Source organism: Phaethon aethereus (genome assembly GCF_964289735.1).
Source record: "Phaethon aethereus genome assembly, chromosome: 14".
Classification (NCBI taxonomy): domain Eukaryota; kingdom Metazoa; phylum Chordata; class Aves; order Phaethontiformes; family Phaethontidae; genus Phaethon; species Phaethon aethereus.
Window position 1 is genome coordinate 4,976,786 of NC_138590.1, and position 13,333 is coordinate 4,990,118.

General features: G+C 40.2%; 1 protein-coding gene across 6 annotated transcripts in view; it reads right to left on the reverse strand.

Annotated features, from left to right (window-relative positions):
- Positions 1-13,333, reverse strand: part of TENM2 (teneurin transmembrane protein 2) — a gene marked incomplete at both ends in the record, with an annotated part of 548,700 nt that overhangs the window by 1,289 nt on the left and 534,078 nt on the right. For all 6 annotated transcript variants that reach the window (XM_082006200.1, XM_082006199.1, XM_082006198.1 and 3 more), the window contains 4 exons: positions 708-838; positions 3,885-5,499; positions 6,406-6,702; positions 12,222-12,457. In XM_082006200.1, the coding sequence (XP_081862326.1) occupies positions 708-838; positions 3,885-5,499; positions 6,406-6,702; positions 12,222-12,457 (2,279 nt within the window). The remainder of the gene's footprint in view (positions 1-707; positions 839-3,884; positions 5,500-6,405; positions 6,703-12,221; positions 12,458-13,333) is intronic.

The window sequence follows — 13,333 nt, forward strand, 5'->3', positions numbered from 1 at the left end:
GGGGATTTAGATTCTCAAGTGACTTAGAAGACTGCGAAAGCAGTATGTTTAGGTTTATACGACCGTTTCAGTTGTATTACCGCAAATGTGAAGTGAGCTTAGCGTAGACTTAGTTTGAAATTGGCCTAGTACTCTTTTTAAGTTTATTAAATGGGGTGGAATTTATTATAAAGGTCGAAAGCATATGCCATTTTCTACCGTAACCTGGCGAGTATGAACGCTGTAACTGAAGTTAACTGGAGTAACTGGAGTAGCAAACCAAGCCTCTATGAAAAGCGTCAGACAAAAAATGATAAGAAACCCTATTGCAGGGTGAGAAGCAGAACTATTTCTTAGCAGTACAGCAAGTACCAACCTAAGTTTATTGCGACACATACGTTATTAGGGTGGTTTTACCAAAGGTACAAGCAGATGATAAATTACCCTGACAAAGTCTCCTTTTGTCATTGCTAATCAAGTTAATCGGGTTACAACTTGTTAATCAAGGAAGAACTCAATAAAAGACAAACTAATGACACTGTAATTATGATAACAACGAAGGCTGGCAAGAAAAGCATATGTTCATTAGTATAAAATCTAGCTATACTCACTTGATTTTACACTGAAATAAATACTTGGCCTTCTGCTGTAACTATGGAAGAGCCAGCAGTCCTATTCATAGAGTGGGGCAAATTTATCAAGAAAAATAACTTCATATTTCTGCCTACCTGTCCATTTTCACATGCTTGACTCTCAGACAACTCGTATGGCGGCGACACAAAGTACATTTTTGCTCTGGGGAAACCAGGAATAATGTTGCTAAGCTGAAATCCAAACATCACCAACCAGCTTTTGACATCTAAAAATCAAAAGTAAGCAGGCAAGTGAGAAACAAATGTGTGTAATAAATACAAGAAATAAATAAATAAAAAAAATTAGGAAATCCATCCTTGACCTCCTTAATTTCTAGCAGCAGTGGAATGCCTAATTTATGTTACAGCATGGCACTTCACAGAATTGTACTAATCCACCATAAACAGGCACAGGAAATTTGCTTTAAATTTACCCTAAATAGTTCATCAAGGATATACCACCTCTTTCATTCTTTTTCCATTACAGCACATGGATTATCCAAACGTTTTACTGTATGCAATACTTGTTCCATCTCTGACACCTTCTGATGTGGCTATTGTAAACTATAAACTGTATTGTAAAATCATGTTTTATTAGGTTATTACACCTAAAAACATCTGCACAATAATATGGGAAAATACATGGCTTCTCTTCTATGTCCTACTTCTATTAGTTGTCATCAGGTCCCAGGAGGCTCCATTAAGCGCAGTGAGAAGCTAGACTTGTAATTCAGCTGTCTAAATCTAGGTAACATGAATATCCTCCCCATCCCTCCAGGCCCAGGGCAGAAAAGGAGGAGCTGCACGGGAGGGTTACAGTTTGGCTCTGGGGTGAGCTTCGGGAAGTTCCCGCTCTGGGTTCGACCAGTAAAACTCTGTCTTCATATCTAGTTGAAAAAACACTATGTAACTGAATTAATGAAAGCAATTCTTACTCAGCAGGTATGAAGAACTAATGATGTATTTTAGTTATCAAAATGATGTATTTAACAAAACAAAATTAAAAAAAGGCCATGACCCAGTTTCACATTTCTGTTCTTGCTTCTCTTTTCTGGCTGTCAGGGAGATACGCAGCAGTGTGGGAGCATGGGCACTTCTCATTTGATTGGGACTTATGTTCACGAACACTTTTGTTTAAAAATCTCTCTTGTCTTTTCGAGTGGCCTTCTCTCCTTGCTGGCCTACAATGGCTCCTGGTGCTGCTATTGCCACTTCTTCGTGCGAGCCGAACTCCGTGTTTGGGAAGAGACGTGACTGTGGCAAGGCCCTCCCGCCACGAGGGTTGCTGCCTGAATTTAGACCACTGCAGGCAGGGTGCCTGCAGCAGGCAGGCGCACCGCGGGCTCTGCTTGCTGCCCACAGAGTGCCTGCACAGCGCCCGCCCGTACATACCGACCTCCGGGACGTGCTCAGCCACGACACGGCACCTGCTTGCTGTCAAAGCCTGTTTTCCCGAAGTTTTTAGCAGAGGTAATGCTACATCGTAAAAAGTGTAATACATCTTGGTTGTGGATGTTTGGCAGCAAAAGTCATCTTTTCTTAGCCATTCTGACACTAAAATAAGTAGTGTAATACTCTGCTTCTATGAAGATATTTGTATGTATCTCCCATCACGTAGTGCCTACCACATTTTTCCTCTAGCTTTGGACAACACAGGGTTACTGCTCCTTTTTAAGGCTTCAATTTATTTTATGGTATAATGATATCTCCTGAACAATTCACTTCAGCTGCCCTCATTCCACAAAAAAAAGAGGAGGACCTATATACAAAGTAGTTACTATTTTGCTTAGCTAATGTGCTTTGCAGCACTGCATTTGCTACAGGAATTCCTTTTCAGCAAAACCTGTGAATAAAGCCATGTGAGTGGTTAGCAGTAAGAGTGGATTGGGGGGGGAAGTATTTTTTTGTGTTTTGCTTTCTGTTTGTTTTTTTTTATAAACCATGACAACAAATGTGCCACCATAACCGCTTCTTGTGCAAGATAATCTGTTTAGTCCGTACAGCAACAAATATTTTCATCACCAATGAAGTATTTTTACAGACTAGAAAGTGTGTGTTATACCAAAATGCAATATATCTTCCTAGATTTCATCCAGTGGGTGGATAAATTAAATGAATGCAATTTCAGAACGTAGCAAGATATCATGACACTGAAAATCTAAATCAAACAGTGGTGGATGAGAATAGGAATTTTGTTGAATTTAGGACAACAGAATTTGATCCCAAGGTAATTTTAATCACCAATATTTTCACGCTACCAGATACAAATCGCAAGACCTTCAAATTGCAAAGTAGCTACAGTAGAACCTAAGCTGTGTTGTTACCCATACGATTATGTCCCAACACACTAATGAAACTTTCTATGATTTTCTTTGAAGGAAATGCATATTTTTCTTGAAATTCAAATTATTGCTAAAATTAAGATAGCTCCTTTTTGAAAATGATATCACCGCTCTAATTATTGTATACTGCATATTCAATTCTGAAAAAAGCTTTTCCTGAAGACATATTAATTACCTTGCTTTTCAGAAATTGCCAGCAGCTAGTTCAAGTACTGTGTGATCTTACTAAGTGAAAAATTATTACTAATTATGAAGAGGTTACAAGTTTTACGCAATTCTAACATACACAATCAAAACTACTTAATTGTTTCTCTTTCTGAGCTCTATGCATTCCATAAAATTTCTTAGTATTTCAGGAGGAAATAATTCTCAAAAACATCAAGATTTTTGTTTTAAAGACTAAAGACTGTTTGCATATTAAAAGTTAAATAGGAAAAAGAGGTTTAATTAAATCCATTCTTGGTGATAATTCATAATGTGCCCATGGGCTCAGTCAGCAGTTCATTTTGAAAGGGGCCCTGAAGGGACGAGATGCTGAGTGGTTCTGGTTCGCGATTCTGCAACTCACCTGCCAGTGATTCCTGTAGCTGACTTCACTTTTCTTCATATAAAATTAGAAAGAACACATCTTCCTACGGTACTAATTCAATGGGAAGAGCACTACGGCTGCGCTGAAATGGAGTATTTACGCAATTTCCCCCTCCCTGCCATAATTCACTGTGGCTTCTCATTTAACACCCTTCATTGCTGCACCGGGGGAGCAGTATCAAAGAATAGGGACCAGCCAGCCCTTGTCATGGCACAAAAAGGAAAATGGCCCAACCTTGATAGGAGGATTCAGCAAAGGGCTAGTAAGGAGAAGTCTGATTTCTTTCCCAAATCAACTTCCGAAGCGTAGTGTTATTTATAAGAAATTGTAATGAAGTCTCACCTGTTACATAATTCTTTAGATCCAGTTCATTGCTGAGAGGGTTGTTACTCTTGAACATGTACAGGTTGAAAGGAGCGGGTTCTTTACCAATGTTTTTCCACATGGTGTAATCAGGAGATGTCCAGCGTCCAGCCAGGACATCATAGTCCCTTTGGGTAAAATGGACGAGTTTGGTTAAAGGGTCATACAGCCCTCCATGGAACCCAATAACCAGCTGGAAATCAGGGTTAGAGTCGTAATAAATCTCCCCGTATGCTGTGTACTGAAGCTGTTTGATCATGAGGCCATTGATGCTGAACACTGCTAATGGAGTGCCCGTGTTATCAGAGGCAACGTAATACTCCTCCGCGCTGCTACTCTCCATTGCAAAGAGATGGCCTTGCAGATCGTAGTACAAAGAGGTAATTTCTGAATTGGAATGATTGTAGACATGAGTTACCCTTGTTGGATTGTGAAGATCAGCATAAAAGTACTGTAGATGATGCCCCAGGTTAGTCTTACAGGAAGCCCTTCGGCCGAGTCCATCATAACGGTACTGAATACTCCACCCATTTGCTTTGTTGTAAGCTCTTGTTAAGAGTCCTTTGGAGTTGTACTCAAACACATCTGAGCCTCGCTGACAAAGGAATCCATCGTCATCAATTTTGTACGGTATGTCACCTAAGCGCGTAATCCTGTCTCTTAGGTCATAGCGCAGAGGCATCAGTCGAACACTGTTTCCAGGATTCAAGAGATGAAGGTTTCCATTCAGATCGTAACTGTAACGCCAGGTTGGCCTGTCGTTTACTGCTACGCTTTGCAGTTGCCCATCTCCATCGTAATCATAGGTATACTTGGTTGTGTTGGCATATGGACCAAGTTTCAGTTCTCTTTTAGTTACCCTTCCCATGCTGTCATATTGTACAGTCATCCAGTACATCAGGGATCTAAACATTTCATACTGAACTTCTTTAATGCGTCCATGGGTATCAAAGTGCTTACTCAATGTCATAACTGCTGTAGTAATAATTTGATTTATGTCATAATAAATAACTCCAAATTTGCCAAAATGCTCTACTTTGCCAGAAATCTCATCGTAACGGTAAAGATCAACTGGAAGAGGTGTCTCACTTATTATGGGTTTGATGCTTGCTATTCGAAAGCTATTATCATGATATGTATAATCAAACCTTGCATTGACCATACCTTCTTCAGAGAATCTGTAGATTTGTTTGTCAACGAGAGGACCAATTTTACGATAGCGGATTGTACAAGAAAATCCTCCGCTTTGCAAATTCACCATTTTTAGGACACCTGTAGTTTCATCATATCCAAAAGTAACTGCAGTGCTGTCATAAACAATTTCAGATAATTTGGATAGCTTTCCATACTTGTAGAAGACTTGTCGGCCAGTACCTAAAAATGATGTTTTCAAAATCCGCCCATCATCACTGTAATCAAAAATCACGGATGCATTGCTTTCAGGGGGATTATAAATATTTCTAATGTAGCCAACAGAGGTGTGAGTTGCCATGCTGTGCCGAGCAACGCTAGGCATGGTAACAGCATGAAGTCGGTCTGAAGAATCATACTCGAAGATGTACTGTCGTTGACTTTGAAGCAGTAGTACCATTGACTATAGGGGAAAAAATTAATACACGGTTACTAGGTTTTAGCGTGTGACCTCTGAGAGGGCATCAAAGAAAAGTTTGCTGAAGAAGGCACTAATGTTAAATGAATAAAAAGAGAATTAGACGCATTAGTTAGGGGCACAAAGCTGCTCAGGAATATTGTCAGGCTGCCAGATGAGAGGATCTGCTACTTGGAAATCAATATGCTGCCACTCCAGAGAAAGGGTAGGTTAGCAACCTATTAGCTGCCCTCCCTTTAGTGGGACTTTTTTTTCTTTTTTTCTGAGGGATGCAGAGGAGTTAGATAAATGGCTTGATTTATCTTTCTGCTAGCAGTTGTAGTTCACAACTACTACTGTGAAATATGCGAGAAACTAAGCAGAGAATATCAGGTCTGGTTTGCTTAAAACAACAGATTCAAAAAAGGGAAAGGGAAAATAATATGCAATTTTGAAGTATTTAAGACACTTTTATGACTGAAGTGTCTTATTTGTGCTAAGTAAAAAATGCATTACCATACTTTCATTTAATAGATAATGATTAGAGATGAATTACCTGTGTTTACCTGAACCTTTTGTCAGATTCAGTAATGCATTTTTGGTCTTAATTAAGCACAATTCATTGTGTTAGTTTATGCCATTGTATGGCAGCCTGACTGCTTTCAGGAACATATCAACGGACACAAACCACGAACAACATATTTGCCATTAAAAATTAGTCAAATTCAGTTGATCGGCTGAAAAATAAGCAATTCTGAGACCAGGTACAAAGCGATTCTTTTAACAGCTGGAATACGTCAAATTTTAGATTAGCTAATATTTTGTGTATGTTATGTATAGAGCTTAAAAGGAAGCCAGATAGTACTTTGTCTCTTTGTAGCTAACATCAGAAGGTAAAACAACATCACCTACTTTTTCTAGATAGGTGTAGCTCCAAACTTTCCCATCCGCAAACATGCGCGAAATGATCCTCCCTTGCTTATCGATATCCGTTCTTTCACTCATGGCACCGCGCTGCAGCCCAGCCAGGCGCCCGTTGAAGAAATAAGACACGTTGACAGCAGCCAGGCCGCTGCTAGGTAGCCAAAGGAAAGGCCGTCCTAGCTGGTCGTAAATTATCCTCAGCGTAAATTTCCGGTGATCATCATAGATTTTTTCTGTGCGTATGTTCCGGTCGTAATCAATGGACAGTAAATTCCTTCCGTGCACCTATTGATGAAAGAAGGCTGCATTCAGTGAGCAGTGGACATGTCCTGGTTTCAGCCAGGATAGAGCTGGTTTTCTTCACAGAAGCTGGTGTGAGACTGTGTTTTGGATTTGGGATGAGGAACTGTTGATAATGTGCTGATGTTTTGGGTTGTTGCTGAGCAGTCAAGGACAGTCCAGCTTCTTGTGCTGGCCTGCAGCGAGCAGGCTGGGGGTACACGGGGAGCTGGGAGGGGACACAGCCGGGACAGTGACCCAGGCTGGCCAAAGAGATATTCCCTACCATCCGACGTCATGCCCAGTACATAAACTGGAGTTGGCCGGGGGGTGGAAATCGCTGCTCGGGGACGGGCTGTCGATCACGGGGTGGTGAGCAATTTCTGTATTGGGCATCACTTGTTCTTATACATTCCTTTGTTGGTATTATCATTGTTGTTTCCTTCTTTCTTTCTGTCCTATTAAACTGTGTTTATCTCAACCCACGAGGTTTTTTTTCCCAATTCTCTCTCCCGTCCCACTGCGGGAGGGGGAGTGAGTGAGCGGCTGCGTGGTGCTTAGTTGCCGGCTGGGGCTAAACCACGACAGTCCTTTTTGGTGCCCAACGTGGGGCTCGAGGCTTGAGATAATAACGGTTGCAGGTCACAATATCAGTTTATTTGATTTGCATCATGCTCTCGTCTTTGCGTCTCGTACATGTTAAGGATCGGTGTTGGTTTCTGCGGGCTACTGTACCCTGCAATGATTAGTAATGTCTCGCCTGTGAGTTTTGTTTTTAGAGCACTGACCTTGAGCTTAATGTGGTATCATCTGAGCTCTGTACTAAAGCCATTACTGTATTTTGGCTACTGTCTTGTGGAGACGATTAGCAATTATACTTCTGCCTCTGAAAGGTTTTTTATGGAGGAAATGCAGACCACGACAGGGCACTACGCCTCTATGGATTTTCCGTGTGAAAATAGCGTGCGCAACGGAGAACTCAATTTCCCCACATTTTTGAAAAGTGTAAGACGTCTTCCTGTTCACTGGCTTTTGCTTTCTACTTCTCGGTATATTTGAATAGGTAACTCTGAAGTGATTTACTGGGCTATTTCCCATCTTCCTGCAACATGGGTGCTCTAATTTTGCAGAGAAAGGCTTCCCTTATTGTCAGAACAGACATACTGCACACCTAGGTCTCAAAGTGCAGGCTGTTAGCACTTAGCAGAGAAACAAATTATTTTGCATGGAAGTAATTTTTCTACTTCTGCCATCAGTAGTTCTTAGACTTTACCCCTACAATGACTCCAAGAACAATAGAAGAAACTACAATTTTGTGTCTTCATTGAGGTTTAGCCATTTAGATTCTGTAGCTGCAACACCCTGCTTATGAATTCATTCATTTAAACGTTTTCTTCATTTACTTTCCAAATATTCAACAGATCCCTCAGCAACCCAATAACTTGCGATGGGTTTCATTTCTTCTGATTAAAAATCCTGATCATACAGGCTGGAAAAGATGGACTTCTAGTTTTGAGAAACAAAAACGCTAAATCATTAGTTTAAAGACTTTTTTCCATTTTTTTCAGTTACAATTTTCAAATGAAAGTACAACATGAAGTGTTTCAGTCCCAGATGTTTTTTTTTTTATTTGACTAAAAGAGCAAAACAGATACAAAGGAGCATAAGAATGCCAAAGGGAGAGGCTTCTAGTGAGAGTGCTATAATGAGAGATACATAAATACATTCACTGGAGGCTAAGCCACAGAATTCAGGCTGATGCTGTAATCTGATAAAGCTTCTTAAGTAATTTAATTGTAGATGCATCATTAATAAAGTAGAAGTCTTTAAATTAGATATAATTTGAGAGCAATGACTACTTAGAAAGTATTAATCAGTTTCTGGGAATTTGTTCTTCAGCTTATATTTTACAGTAGCTTTGATTAGGCAACGTTTTCCCTTATCCAAAATTAAACTGCACATCAAACAATATGTAGATGAACCCTGAGCCTTTCTCGAGGACATAAAAGTTTTTCTGAGATATTTTCACTGGCAGGGGTAAACCCAATTCCCATCCCAACCAACTCTGCAGGAATTCAGTTATACAGAAAGCAAATTTAAAATTAATAAATTTTTGTGTTTGGAAAGAAATAATTATTTCAAATTATCTCTCATTATCCTAATTTTTCGAATTAATAAAATTTAGCTCTTTAACAGTTTGTGCATTTCCTCAGTGGGCAATTATTAGAAAAAGCGCTTTTCTGTAGGTTTTCCCAAAGGTTATCATCCCAGCAACAACTTCTCCTGTGATTCAAAGAAAATAGAGTATTTTTTTTTTTTTAAATTTAAAATAAATCATATTCTGCTCTCCCGTTGTAACGGAATGGAAGCCAGACCCAACATCAATTCTTGCTCAACTAGTTACTTTATTTTTTTAAGTGTAGGATCAATCCTGGTGACAGAGACACATCAAAACCCTTTCCTTCAGAGAGTTCTTAGGGAAGTAGGAGAGCGCTTTCACTTCTCAAAAACATTTAGTTATAACATTAAGGGGTTGGTGTATGACTGAAAGATCTCATTTTCTTAAGGACAGGCAGATTTTCTAAAAAGAAAAAAAAATCTTTCGTAAAGATTGTGAACTAAATTTTAGCTTTTGGTGTTTTGTTTGTTTGGTTTTGTTTTATGAAGCTTCATAAAGCAGTTGGGATTTCTGAGGTTTCCTCCCTCCACTACCATAACTGCAACTGTCATCTGCATGTAGGAAAGTCTGACTCCAGGTATCCTCCCTTTTCTCAAAAACATTATAAGGGTTATTAGGTTTTTTGCCGCAGAAAACTAAAGTATTAGGGTTTTCTTAATGATTACACAGACAAGAGCTATGCACACACACAAACATCACTTGGAGAATAAAGAAGCACCTGCTTGGATAATTCAGTAATTTCATTTTCATTTATAAGTAAAACCAGAGAGTGTAATTGTAGTGTCATATTAATTATATAGAAACCCGAACAGAATGACTAACTCCCACTCTTCCTGGGAACACTAATAACACTGTTACAAGTATCATGACTGAAGATCACCTAACAAGCCCCTTCTCTTTTGTGCCACTACCTACATGCACATCTGGTTGTCCCTTGGCTGCTGCTGAACAAGTGGCTGTAGGGATGAGCCCGTTGTGCCTTGGGTAGAGGTCTTGCAACAAAAATCACTTCTTATGTGATGCTGCACTGTAACAAAAACTCTTCAGAAGGGAATTTTTCTTATCAAGACTTTATCTGAAACTACCGCAGCACACTGAATATGTAGAACATTAAATAATAGCGGACAGTAAGTGGGATAACAAAAAGGTGAAGTGCAGCTCTTCCTTTCTCAGCTTTGTGAAGTCTGCCCCGGGCATGTTTGCGGAGGCTGACATGGGCAACTGTGATGTGCCTACAGCACGGGTGAGCAGAGCTGGGGGCACAGGTAGCAGCACTACCTGAAGAGTCACACAATCATAGAATAGTTTGGGTTGGAAGGCACCTCTAAAGGCCATCTAGTCCAGCCTCCCTGCAGTGAGCAGGGGCTTCTTCAACTAGAACAGGTTGCTCAGAGCCCCGTCCAGCCTGACCTGGGATGTTTCCAGGGATGGGACATCTACCACCTCTCTGGGCAACCTGGGCCAGGGTTTCACCACCCTGATTGTGAAAAATTTCTTCCTTAGATCTAGTCTAAATCTGCCCTCCTTTAGTTTAAAACCCTTACCCCTTGTCCTATCGCTACAGGCCCTGCTAAAAAGTCTGTCTCCATCTTTCTTATCAGCCCCTTTTAAGTACTGGGGAAAAGGGGCATGGGCTCCAGGAAGTACTTGTAAGAGATGAATGCCATATAATAACAGTCTCTTTCCGTAATACTTGATTCTGAATCGGGGATTCAGGCGATGGCTCCACACGCTCTCTCGGCAGTCGTCCCGGCGCTGCGTTCGTCCTGCAGCAGTGGCCCCGTCTGTACCGCTACGTGCCACAGCTCTCCCAGCTGCCGTAGCCCGCCCTGCCTGCCACCTGCTCCCCCAGTGTTCCAACACACTTGCTCCGTTTCATTCACTAAGCGATTTATAAAGATGAATTAGAATAAATGAGATGCAAATAAACTCTATGCTTTCTCCCTCATTTTCAAATTTCATTTTCAGTCCACTCAACCTGTTATAATCTCATAGTGATTTTCATTTAAAAGAGCTAAATGGATATGTGATTATTGTTACAGGAACTAACACCAGACAATTAAATGTTGAGGTGTTGCTAGATAAAGCAGTGTTTTGATTTGCATAAACATGATGCAAGAAAACCCATCTTAGGCAAGGTTTCAGCTCTAAGATGTGTTTAACTTCAGCTAATTACCACAAGTACCTCTATTAAATTTTTAGTATTGAGAGCTAGGATTACAGCCATTTCCTTTCAGGGTCCTATTTATTTTTATTTTTAACACCTAGTCAAAATGCAGAGCTGATCTATTTTCTATTTATAATCAACATCTGCAGGTCAACACATCAAAAATCAATTACACAGCCATGAAATTTAGTCATTAAGGATTAGCCGCTAATCTCACTCCATTTTTTGTCTAACCTTCCCCTGTCCCCAGTAGGTGCATTCTGAGCATTTGTGAGAATAAGGAAAGGCTTGTTGATTCAACACTGTGAATTAAATGTTAAGCAATAGGAAAACACCAAAATTTAACATCTGAGTCTTATTATTTTTTGTAAATTACTAAATAATTGTTTACATATACTGCATTTAATGTATCATCTGGAACACACAGAACTGTATCCCATGTTCAACGATGTTGAAAGAATTGTTAAAAGAACCAGGACTTGATCAGTGCTACATTTGTTTTCTGCTCAGTATCTCAAAGCCCTTCCAAAACTCTATACACTGAAGCAGCCAGCAAAAAAGTTTAGATGCTTAAGGGGTGAAAAACAGGCCAGCTAAGCGCTGAATGGGATTAATCCGTCTGCAGCAGATCTTTAATTTGGCAGGGGATGGATTACATGACCTGAGTGTCTTTCTTATCCTATGCTTATGACTTTGTAATTATGGCAATTATTTTCCAATCGTGCCGTTTGGGAAAGGGAATAAACACTATATGCCTGTCTCAATGAATCCGTAGGGGGATTTTACAGAAGCAGAACGTAACCGCTCAAGCTGTAACAGTGTTTGCTCCCCAGGACTAACTGTGGGAAGTGTGCCATACTGTTTTTACAGATGGTGAGTGGTCGGATGGTTTTCCCCCCCACCTTCAGAAGCAGAGTGACTCGCAGCCATATTCTGTGTGTTTTTACCAACATCTTCTGGAATACCGTTAGTAAGGAAGCTTCTATAGCTGACTGCAGCAGCCCATCCCATGCAGTTAACCGACCTCTCAAATAAAGAAAAGACTGTTGTACCAAAGACAATCGCAGAGTTGTACATTTTTAACAAGTAAAAATAGGAAAGACATATCCTTCACAATGGAAAATTAATTTTCTGCCCACAGAAGAAAAGATCATTATTGTAATGATAGACTCTACTTACCCTGAGCTTTCTTCCAAACACAGTCACTTTGCCTTTAATCTGTTCCTTCCTCAGACGCCATTCAATTGAGTTTAAACCATTTTCCATTGGTAGAGAAATATTACATCGTCCTATGGTGGGAGTCACAGTCCCAGCCAGGACATGAGGTTCGCTGTGAAAGCTAATGCTCATGCCATTGGCATACATCACTCTCAAAGTACCATTATTACAGAGCTGGTAGCTGTTCCTCACTTGATCTACAGCAATAATGAAAAGAAAATAATTTAGCTACTCCAGTCATAAAGAAAACATATAGCTTAATTTGATTGGTTTTTTATTGCACTCCTGTTGATGTTAAATGAAGTCAGCCTGTAATTACCATTTACGTGGTACTATGGTGGAAATTACAGATGTTACTGATTCATGTAAAGAACAGTAGTGTAACAGTGAGCCTGCAGAGAGATACTGTGTTTATTTCATTATGTTTTCCCTTTAGCCTTAATTGTGAATGAAAATGCACCGTTATATGTGTTCGACCACGTAATTTATTTCTAATATGAACAAAAACTCCTGAAAACTGAACTGCTGGATAAACAACAAACCATTAAACTCCAGGACAAAAAAAAAGAAAAAAAAAAAAAAAGACTGATGGACTCTTTGCGGGTGGGAAGAAGTAAGCGCCTCTTCTTTTTCTTCCCCTCTGTTTAAAAACTGCCTCCAAGCAGAGGCTTTGTGCAGAATTACAGTTTGGCTTTAAATCTTCAAGGTGTGAGGCTCCAGCAGTGCAAGCCGGCAGCCACAGCCCTTTACTTGCCTGCCTCCCTGCCACCCCACCAGAAGTGCGCTAGCCTGATGCGCACACCCGGCCTTTTGGCTGTCGGAGAAGAGTAATAAAAATAATCCCGTACTGGTATGGCCGTGCAGTTCTCCAGCTGTTTGACACAGCCAAGTCCATTCTCAGCCAGGACGGAGCGCTACAGTGTGCAACTGTCACCAAAGCATCAATATTTGTCTGACAGAAGGTCACCATCTACATAATTAATCATCTGGTATAAGAGAAACAAAGTCGTTGCTAACCAGACGTGTCACTGTGTAATAGTCTATAAATGTTGACATTTATGTCAAGAGGACAT